This window comes from Arvicola amphibius, chromosome 11 (genome assembly GCF_903992535.2).
Source record: "Arvicola amphibius chromosome 11, mArvAmp1.2, whole genome shotgun sequence".
NCBI classification, from domain to species: Eukaryota; Metazoa; Chordata; class Mammalia; order Rodentia; family Cricetidae; genus Arvicola; species Arvicola amphibius.
The window spans coordinates 10,330,752-10,342,612 of NC_052057.2; the positions used below are offsets into that span (position 1 = coordinate 10,330,752).

An 11,861-nucleotide genomic window follows, 5' to 3' on the forward strand; every position below is an offset into this window, starting at 1 on the left:
CTGAAGATACAGGGAACACCTTAAACCTTAAGCATGTTGCTGCCTCATTTGGAATATCAGTTCAATACCTGCTGAGGTTTTCAAATCACCCTTGTTGTTTGTTTGTTTGTTTTAAATAAATAACCCAGTTGTAGGAGTCCATTTGAGTAGTACAAAAAAGCTAAAAATCTGCATCTTTATTTCTGTTGCAGTTTTGTAATCAGCCACGAATGATGAAGCCGTCCATAGCTGAGATGCTTCACAGAGGGAGGATGCTGTGGATAATTCTTCTAAGCACAATCGCTCTAGGATGGACGACTCCAATCCCCCTGATTGAGGACTCAGAGGAAATAGATGAGCCCTGTTTTGATCCGTGCTACTGCGAAGTTAAAGAAAGCCTCTTCCACATACATTGTGACAGCAAAGGATTTACAAACATTAGTCAGATTACTGAGTTCTGGTCAAGACCCTTTAAACTGTATCTTCAGAGGAATTCCATGCGAAAATTGTACACCAATAGTTTCCTTCATTTAAATAATGCTGTGTCCATTAACCTTGGGAACAATGCATTGCAGGACATTCAAACTGGCGCTTTTAATGGTCTTAAGATTTTAAAGAGACTATATCTTCATGAGAACAAACTAGATGTCTTCAGAAATGACACCTTCCTTGGCTTAGAAAGTCTGGAATACCTGCAGGCAGATTACAATGTCATTAAACGTATAGAGAGTGGGGCATTTCGGAACCTAAGTAAATTGAGGGTTCTAATCTTAAATGATAATCTCATTCCTGTACTTCCAACCAATTTATTTAAGGCTGTCTCCTTAACCCATCTGGATTTACGTGGAAACAGGTTAAAGGTCCTCTTCTACCGCGGAATGCTAGATCACATTGGCAGAAGCTTGATGGAGCTCCAACTAGAAGAGAACCCTTGGAACTGCACCTGTGAGATTGTACAGCTGAAGAGTTGGCTGGAGCGAATCCCGTACACAGCCCTGGTGGGGGACATCACCTGTGAGACACCTTTCCATTTCCACGGGAAGGATCTCCGAGAAATCAAGAAGACAGAGCTCTGTCCGTTGTTGTCCGATTCGGAGGTGGAGGCCAGTCTAGGGATTCCCCACTTATCGTCAAGCAAAGAGAATGCCTGGCCAACGAAACCGTCTTCAATGTTGTCCTCTGTTCATTTTACAGCTTCTTCTGTTGAATATAAGTCCTCCAACAAGCAGCCAAAACCCACCAAACAGCCCCGAACACCCAGACCACCGTCTACATCCCAGGCTTTATACCCTGGTCCAAACCAACCTCCCATTGCCCCCTATCAGACCAGACCACCTATTCCCATTATCTGTCCAACTGGGTGTACATGTAATTTGCATATCAATGACCTTGGCTTGACTGTCAACTGCAAAGAACGAGGATTTAATAACATCTCAGAGCTCCTTCCAAGGCCCTTGAATGCTAAGAAGCTCTACCTGAGCAGCAATCTGATTCAGAAGATATACCGCTCTGATTTCTGGAATTTTTCTTCTTTGGATCTCTTGCACCTGGGGAACAACCGTATTTCCTATGTCCAGGATGGGGCTTTCATCAACCTGCCCAACCTGAAGAGTCTCTTTCTCAATGGCAACGACATAGAGAAGCTGACACCAGGTATGTTCCGAGGTCTACAGAGCTTGCATTACTTGTACTTCGAATTCAACGTCATCCGGGAAATCCAACCTGCAGCCTTCAGCCTCATGCCCAACTTGAAGCTGCTATTTCTCAACAATAACTTGCTGAGGACCCTGCCAACCGATGCCTTTGCAGGTACATCCCTAGCTCGGCTCAACTTGAGGAAGAACTACTTCCTCTATCTGCCAGTAGCTGGCGTCCTTGAACACTTGAATGCCATTGTGCAGATAGATCTCAATGAGAATCCTTGGGACTGCACTTGTGACCTGGTCCCCTTTAAACAGTGGATCGAAACCATCAGCTCAGTCAGCGTCGTAGGTGATGTACTCTGTAGGACCCCCGAGAACCTCACTCACCGTGACGTGCGCACTATTGAGCTGGAAGTTCTATGCCCAGAGATGCTGCATATTGCACAGCCTGGACCATCCCCACCACAGCCTGGAGATTACCACCCGAATGGAGCACCAACAAGTTCATCACCGTATGAGTTCTCTCCTCCCGGGGGCCCTGTACCACTTTCTGTGTTGATTCTCAGCCTGCTGGTTCTATTTTTCTCAGCGGTCTTTGTTGCTGCAGGCCTCTTTGCTTACGTGCTCCGTCGCCGTAGGAAGAAGCTGCCCTTTAGAAGCAAGCGGCAGGAAGGTGTGGACCTTACAGGAATCCAGATGCAATGTCACCGACTGTTCGAGGACACTGGGGGCAGTGGCGGTGGGAATGGAGGTGGAGGGCGACCAACTCTGTCCTCTCCAGAGAAAGCCCCTCCCGTGGGTCACGTGTATGAGTACATCCCCCACCCCGTAACCCAGATGTGCAACAACCCCATCTACAAGCCTCGAGAGGAGGAAGAAGTGGCTGCCTCGGCAACCCAGGAAACAGGAGCTGCAGAACGTGGATGTCCTGGGACGACGCAGCCTCCAGGAATGGGTGAGGTGCTCTTAGGAAGTGAGCAGTTTGCAGAAACACCCAAGGAGAATCACAACAACTACCGGACCTTGTTGGAAAAGGAGAAGGAGTGGGCCCTGGCGGTTTCCAACTCCCAACTCAACACCATAGTGACGGTGAACCATCACCACCCTCATCCTCACCACTCGGCAGTCGGTGGGGTCTCAGGGGTAGGTGGAGGGACTGGGGGAGACTTGGCTGGGTTCCGCCACCACGAGAAGAATGGTGGGGTGGTGCTGTTTCCCCCTGGGGGAGGTTGTGTGGGTGGCAGTCTGTTACTAGACCGGGAGAGGCCACAGCCTGCTCCGTGCACAGTGGGATTTGTGGACTGTCTCTATGGCACAGTGCCCAAATTAAAGGAACTCCATGTCCACCCCCCTGGCATGCAATATCCAGACTTACAGCAGGACGCCAGGCTCAAAGAAACCCTTCTCTTCTCAGCTGGAAAGGGCTTCACAGACCACCAAACCCCCAAAAGTGATTACCTCGACTTAAGGGCCAAACTTCAAACTAAGCCGGATTACCTCGAAGTTCTGGAGAAGACAGCATACAGATTCTAACAGAGAGAAGAGAATAAAAGGGTGGCTTGGTCTTGATTTTCAAGAGAAAAGGAAAATAAAAAGAAATATATCCCCGGCTCCCATTATACTTGTCCCGGTAACTCCACCCCACAGTTCCCGCCTGCCCAGGACAGAACTGAAACGCATGATAACTAGAGCATACGGAAGTGGGCTCTCCCCTCTCAGATGTGATTTTGAGGAAGGGCCATACTCAGATCATTAATCAATGAAGTGCCTTCGCAGACTTTTGCCAGCAAATGTTATCATTATTTTTTATACTGGAACTCGAGACTTGGACTGTGCCATGTGTGAGATCTACTGGGGATCATTGTATTGATCCTAATTGAGTAAAATTCAATGTGTCCTTTTATTTTCAGTAACTTTTCTTCCCTTTAGTTGAAGTTTTGTTTGAAAGGGAGGGGGGAGGTTGACATTTATGGCTTTCTCTCCTTTTTCCCATCGTGGCACAGATTCTGTACATGTATTAACAATGCAGTTTGCCGCATGCTTCAAAACTGCAGGATGGGGAGGGAGGGGCGGGTCTTGCTCGAATGTTCTCACACTGTCGTCTCTCACACACTTACTCATACACACACAGAAAACCTCTACATACACTTAGGTCCGTCAGTCTGCACTGGGTGCAGCACGCGCACACGCACACTCTCTCTCTCTCTCACACACATGCACACACACACACACACACACACACACACACACCTCCCATACGACTTGATCTGCTTAGTTCGGGTTTGATCCATCTTTTCCTCTCCATAGGTCCACATGCCCTTCCTTCCTAGTGTACAGTTCACAGCATCTCTCCTACCACCCTGGGAAGAGTCACATTCGAGGCTGGATCCTACTGAAGTGAAGGCTTGTTGGTTTAACAGCTGGAGACACACCTAGGGATGAGCACCCTCCTTGTGACATTTCATCCTGATGCCAAGATTTTTTGAGAACATCTGCACTTTCTTATATATATATGATATTAAAAAAAATAAAAAAGCAACTGGGTATATATCACTAACAGCTTTGTAGGAAGCACTTTTAATGTTTTCTCTCTCACACACAAAGATTCAAAAGAAATGTGCATATATTTATTCTGTAATTTCAGTGATTATAAATTGTAAAGGTAATGTTTAATCATTGTATAGTGATTATGCGTCTGGTATAGCTTTCCTAATAAAACGTTTTTGAAAAACATAATACATTATATATAGAAGATACAAAGCTTGAATTTAAATTCCAGCTATGCCATGCCTTTCGTACTCCCATTTAAAAAATATTTATTTTACTTGATATACAGAAAGCTAACTGATTAACAAGTTTGATGCACTGTGATATTGACCAATCTTATTATAGATTATTCATATCCCATATCAGGATTAAATTGGATCTTGGATATGCTAATCTATAGTTAATCTTTTCCTGGGCTATACATTTCAAATTCAGTTTCCCAGTGAGGCACTGTTCCATAGGTGGGGTGTGGATGGGAGGAAAGAAAGGGGCTGCAGTGAGGAGATGCAAGGTTATTCTGGGTAAGATCACTGATTGTCCTTGTGTTTCAAGACATGAGACAGCACGAAGGAACAGAGAAACGAAATAGCTCTCCTTTAAATAACAACGAACCCTAAAATTAGATCCATCAGCAGCTTAGGTAGCACCACACTCTCCACGCACAGGCACGGTCCCAGAAAAGCCGAGGATAAATGGAACTGTGAAATATCTGTTCATCTGCAAAACTTGTCATTTTTATGTTTGGACACTGCTTTCCCAGTCTCTCCACAGCAAATGGACCCAGAAATGCTTGAACTAAGACGTATGATACTGATTAAGTTTTCCTTTTCTGTATGGAATTAAAAAATGTTTCAAAGTTAACTTGAAGATACTTTTAAGTTATGATCCATCTATACATGAGCAAAACCAAAGAAAACTGAAATTTAGGACGCGACAGGAGTAGAGGTACTTACTCAGGCTGGCCAGTAGAGGGCATCAGAGCTTCAGCGATATCCAGACGCACCCATTAAGGCATTGTGAAGAGAAACTACAGTTCCTTCAAGCTGCCCTTAGAAAGGATCATTACATGCTGAATGTAATTCACCACGAGTCGCGGAGGCCTTACATTACATCATTTTCCCACATACACAAAAAAAAAAGGATAAAAAAAAAACCCCACAAGTTTCTAAAGCTTTGTGGTATTAAGACATTGTATTAATAATGGGGGGGGGGGAAAGTGAATGTCTAGAACATGTTCATATAATCATTGAAACTACATGTAGATGTGCATACAGATAAAATACACAAGTACATAAATAATTTTTTAAAAGCGCACTTTCCAGGGCTTCTTGGCATTTGCTATAATGACATCTGTAACTTCTGTCCTCAGCTATTCAGCCTATTTGAGAGTTCTTTCAGAAAGCTCATAAAAACTAATTACTTTCTCTTTATGGAAAATATCGAAATGAAGCTCTCCTTCCTCAGGGGAGTTGGGCCCCTTATAAAACAGATGACATGGTTTCAAACTGTCCTACAGGCTACCTTCGCTGGATACCTCACCTTCCCTAGACTTTCCGATCATATTTCCCTGTTCACAGTGTTCGCTGATTTTGTTTGTTGTTTTTCTTTTTTTTTTTTTTTTTTGGAATAAAATGATAATACTGTTTCCACAGGCTTCACAACAGGGTTTGGGGGAATATCTACAGTGACTATTAACACTGTTGTAAACTACAGCTACTATTAACCTGCTTCTTCCGAGTCAGACATTTGTTGAGCGAAATTGAGAGCAAAAATGCCTAGATCCTACAAATACTAATAACAGCTTCCTAGAATACCATGCATTCATGCAGCACAGTATATTAGATACATCAGGTTAAATGTTATCCCTAAGGACCCTGGTGCTTTCGACATTTGGAAAACAAGTCTCCATAAACTTTATCAAATGAAAATATAACTTGATAAATGTAATATTTGTATTTTATTTATTAAATATTTAAATAGGACTCTCTTATCTTAAATTTCAACCTTGAATGAAGAAAAATTTGCTATATAGTGAGAACAAATTTATGTAAGAATGAAATTTGATATTTAAGAGGTCAATACTTTGCCTTCATGGAGTTTTCTATGCCCTGACTCAGCCACTTATTTTAATTTTTGCATTAAAACTACGTTAATGATAAAATTAAAACTACATTAAACTAATTTAGTTTGCAACAATAGACATTATTTCCATTAAATTCCCTGGATATTAGTATGAGAATGGATTAGCAACTGTTTTGTGTTTCTTATTGGAGCAAATTGCTTATTTTTCTTTTGCTAAGTAGATGACAAATTCCCTTCAAAGCAATGTTCTACAACAGAGATCAACCAAGATCTGACAGATTTTTGCTTTTATTCATTACTATTTTCTCAGTAAATACAGTCACAGTGTTTGGAAATTGCAAATGTGTTGTGATATCCCTTCAACTCTGACATGATTTGGGCATAATGGTAGCAGATGAGCAGTTAAATTCAGAATAGTTCCCAAATGTTATATATCAGTATATGGTATTATTTATGCAGATGTTTTATATTTTGACTAGAAAGATATTATTTCATCAAATTGCAAAATTATTTAAAATAGGGTGATGAATATGATATTTTAAATAAAAGCTCAGAAAGAAATTAACAAAGAAAGTTTAATGACTGATTTGGAAACTTCCTTTTTTTTTAACTTGGAAATTTTAGTTGTAAAGCCTTATCATCTCAGGAGAACTTGCTGTGTCTAGGGTTCTGAAAGTCCTAATGCTGCCGCAGGAGGATGCTCCTCAGCAATCCTAACCCAGCATTAGCCTCATTCAGTGTACAGCTAGCATTTGCACTGATCTGTCCTTTGCCAATTTCATTGTCCAAGTGAATAATGTGAACAAGTTTCGTGCTTCTCTGAAATAACCTCGATGAAGGAAAAGCCCATGAAAATCCCCCACAGAATGAGGCATGCATGACCCTGACGATCAAGGACAATGAGGGGAGATGATGACGTAAGGGACTTTACAACGCACGTGATTGAACACACACATTTGTCACTGACTCAGCTCAAATCCCTCAACTATGAAACTTCAGGTGAAGAGCATATACCTTTAACTAAATTCATTGCATACATGTTCTTTCTAATGTATTTATAGGCTTTTAAAAGTAATCAGAGAAATAACACATGTAAATTGGGCAATGTGTGTACAGATACATAGCGTTATTATACATGTGTGCACATTGTATACACATGTATATAGCTTATATATGCAGAATTATATGTAAATCATGCATTTTCCTACATGTGTAATGACTTCAGTTTTCTGCACTTATTTTTGTTGCTTTCCTCTAGACACCATCCAGATAAAACTAGATGAAATGATAAGTTTTCACTTTGGGTATCTGCACATGTAAAAAGTGAAACTGTAATCAAGATGTTTTAATTTAAAAGGTTTTTTTTTAACCAGCCATTTTGTTCCAGTTCATTTTTTGAACCACAAAGAAGAAAAATCTCAGTTAAAATGTTTGTTTTAACTAAAAATTCACAGCAAGGAAACTTATTTCTTATCTGAAAGTGACATACGTCAAGTGAAAACACACGCTGCTCCTTCCATTTGCCTGCCTAGAATAAATTTTGCAGGTGAAAACAATTTTAGCCACCCCTTTAATTGGACTGGCTCTTTGTAAAGTAAAGACAAAGCAAGCCTGAACAGGTGAAGTTAGAATGTAAGAGAATGGAAAGACCGTTGAAAACATCCATATTGCTTACTATTTAGGACATCAGTTACTCTCACTATTCCTAAAGTGTTTAATAACACATGCAAACAAAGGCAGGGCCAGGCAGTTTCATGACGCTCTTCCATCTGTATCGGAGTTTTTACATCAGAAATGGGTGTGAATAAAGGCTGTCCCAGTGCCAAGGTGAATACCTCAGCCCATTTGTCAGGGCTGATAACATTGGCTTCGGAGAATAACATGCATATTTTTGAGAAACCAGATTTCCTTTCCATCACACATAGCTATTCAAGCAGCTATAAAGTTTTAATAGAAAATAATGCATATAATAGACTTCATAGATACATGGCCACACTATAAGAATTTATGATTTGACCCAACCCGTATCTTTAAACATTATTAAACAATAAACATTGCTGAAAGAAGGGTTCTCTCACCGCCACTTGGTTATACAAAGGGCCAACCTGCTTGAATTGACTTTTTAAATATAACTTGCTCATCTATTTTCAGAGAATCACCTAATTGGATTTGTAATGCACATTGTTTCAAAACAAAGCAAGTTCCACCAGAAAGCATTCAATCTTTAATGCTTTGTTTCAATTAATTTGTAATGTTTTCTGATTTTGTTTGTAGATTTGATTTCTTGGTTTCTTTAGTAATATCTTACTTAGATGCCTAAGCTTTTTTTTAAAACTCACTAGATACTCCAGGCAGGATTTAATCTCACAACAGTTCTCCTGCCTCAGCCTCTGGAGTGCTGGGATTAGAGGTATGAGCAATCACAAAAGTCAGTTCCTTGTGTGTGGTAAATTAAGCCACGTTTTTGCTTTTATACATACATTTGTATGAAAAAAATAGCATGATGGCTGTAAATAGCTTAAGTACCAGAAATAAACTTCCCTTACTAAAGGTTGACAAACCTAGCTTCTAAAAATATATTTGAAAGAGAAGTATCATCCAACTCTGGACAGAATGGTAGAGAGCTCTTTCTCCAGCCTTTCCCTTCCAATGTTCCTGATTGCTCTGCACCGTAGTCAGATTCTGAGTCAGTGCTCAGGTGCCCTGGCACCAAAGACCTGTTCAGTGAGCTCAGGGAGAGCTGAGGTGAAATCAGGGGTTGATGGGAGCCCTCAGCTCAATGGCTGAACATCTGGGTCATTTATCTTGTCTCTGACCTAAGACCATCATTCAGCTTGTTCTCCTGATGGAGAAGCCATTTACATTTGGTGAGAAAAGTCGAAAGCTATAATGTAGTGAAATGATCAGCGGGTATAAGAGAATCCGCACACACTGGAAACACAGCGTCAAGAGCTGAAGTCCCAGCCCTTGCTTTCCATCCTGCAAAACACCTGTCGCCTTTGTCACAGCATCCAAATGATTGGCTTAACTAAAACTACTAATGGTAGCATTAAATTTAAGTCTAATCATTTCTTTTTATGACATTTCTTTGCCTACTTCTCACTATTGAAAGTGATGTTCTCCGGATATCACAGTGCCATGTGGAATTCTCTCTCTTTAAAACAAAATTCTGACGAAAGGAGTCAACTGGTTTTTGAGATTCAGTATTTTAAAATATAAAAAAGAAAGTAGTCTCTCCATTGCCATGTTGAATTCTATCTTTCTTTTAAAACAGAAATCTGATGCAATGATTCAAATTCTTTTTGATATGCGGTATTTAAAAAGACAGCCTGTCAACCATGTTACTTAATGACATACTCTGTAAAGAACGGAGTTTGGATTAACCACCACGTGACCTACAGAAATAGACTACCTTATATGTGTTAACGCTATTGTTCTGCTTTGGGTGTTTTGTTTATTTGTTTGTTTGTTTGTTTTCTATTCGTGTTCTTCATTGCTTTGGGGTCCAAAATTGAAGTCTGAGTTCTTATTTCTAAAAGACAGCTCTTTTGAAGTAGGTATAGACTATGTTAATTTGGTTCACATCCATCAGTACATGGAAAAATCAAGCTCACGAATCTTTCCTTTTATCCTCCCAAGGCCCATAGCAACAAAAAGGCTCACGGAACCAGAGGGGAAATGAAAATGCCCTTCCCTCACAAGTACTTTATCTAGGTTTGGGGACTAAGTTTGAGCTAGATTTTTGCATTACCCACGTGTGACACTGATTTGGAAGGTTTGAATACACAGGAGGTTACTATGTATTTTTCCTTGCTTCCAAGTCACTCCAATTAACCATCTGTTAATATATTCACTGACTGACATGCAATTCAACTTGAAGAGCAGCTAAACTAACTGTAATTAAAAATAATTTCTGATGTAAAGATATCACTGGAGAAACACACAATAATGGAGATTACATAATTTAGCTTAGTTTATGGTCTAAATCCTTAAAATAAACTGTGTTTTTTTCATATTTTTATACATTCAACAGTTTTGTTGTTTGGTAATTTCACATATGTAATCTATTTAATCACATCTATCCACCATTTCTCCCCTATACTTTCTTCTGGATTCCCAAAATTAATATGCCTTCTCAACTTCATGTCTTCTTGGTTTTAGAAAATAACCCAATGTTTCCAATTAGCACTGCCTTTAAAAGCAAAAGATTTGGTAGTTTTTCCAGTATCAACTTTGTTTATTTTGAGGTCAGTTTAATACAGCTTTTTCTTGAACCCCATGTACCAGTTCATTTAAGAAACATGACCTAATTACTAATATCTATTCAGGAAGGCATTATTGTTTGAATATCTGCAGTTTATCACACAATATATTTAGGCACTATGAGGACAATTCCAAATCACAATTGCAAATATTTGGAGAGATTATTTTAATAGCAGATATCAGGAACATAAGATTTATTCAATGTGGTTTTAAATAGCGGATATCAGGAACATAAGATTTATTCAATGTGGTCACATAGACAAGAGGTACACTAATATCCTGCAAAGCCCTCAATTATGTCTTTGGGGTCCTGAAATGAGAAGAAAGCCTAAATAGAGAGCCAAGGATTTGCACATCCAATGAAAAGTTTTTATCAGCTATAGTCTCTGTTCGTATTTTTATTTGTATTTAGAATTCTAAGAAGGTAAAAAGCATCGACATTGTTTCTTGATTTGAACCACGATTCATCTCTCCATCAGCGAGGGCTTTTCATGTGCGTTTCTGTAAACGTGATACAGGATTAGAACTTTGTTCTGAGGTCGCGGTAGGGATGAAAGAAGAGGGACTGGAGATGCAAAGCCTGAGTTTCTTCCTTTTCCATGTCTTTCACTGATAGTTGAATATTGTTCAAATGAATCCTGGTACATAGGTGTGTGTGTGTGTGTGTGTGTGTGTGTGTGTGTGTCTGTGAGTTTTCCATCATTAACAGTGTTGTTCAGTAAGACAGTTTATATTATGTTATATAAGATAACATTTTACAGATTAGGATTAAAACTTTGATAAGGCACAGTGAGGAACCATGATGACTATATAAAATGGAGATGTGATGCTTACTGACTGGTCTATGGCTGACAGTAGTCTCTAATGGTAATTAGACATGGATAAACAGCTCTGCTCTTTTCAGGGTACTCACCCTGTTTCAAGATGTTGTAATTTACATTTTTAGGTATCATTAGTTCCTAAGTGGAAGAGGCAAAATGCAGATATTTACACTGAGACATTTCTGAAAACTCTCTCCTGCATAACCGCAGGAATATATTCACCATAAATGTATCTTCATTTATGTATTGGCCTATCTGTGCCAAGAATCCCTGGGGTTGCATAGATATTATATGAATTTGAAAGTATAGTCTACCTTCACAGTAGTTTGTCATATGATATGTAAGGCTGTATATTTTACAGTTATGTGTTATGTTTTAATTGTTGTTTTGTGTTTGGTTTTTGAGCCAGGACCTTATGTAGAGTAGACAAACCTTAGCCAAACTCTCTATGTAGCTCTGGATGGCCGTGAACTCCTGATTCTCCCCATTGTACCCTAATTTGCAACACATTTCTAATCAGAAATCC

The 11,861-nt window shown here is 39.8% G+C and overlaps 1 protein-coding gene across 1 annotated transcript; it reads left to right on the plus strand.

Moving 5' to 3' along the window:
• The first annotated feature begins 209 nt into the window (after positions 1-209).
• Positions 210-3,155, plus strand: Slitrk3 (SLIT and NTRK like family member 3). Its single transcript, XM_038346914.1, has one exon. It carries the CDS (start codon positions 210-212, stop codon positions 3,153-3,155), a length of 2,946 nt encoding a protein of 981 aa, XP_038202842.1.
• The last annotated feature ends 8,706 nt before the right edge of the window (positions 3,156-11,861 follow it).

Excerpts from the sequence above, each read along its gene's own strand:
- Slitrk3 (XM_038346914.1), top strand. The coding sequence starts at position 210 with ATGATGAAGCCGTCCATAGCTGAGATGCTTCACAGAGGGAGGATGCTG.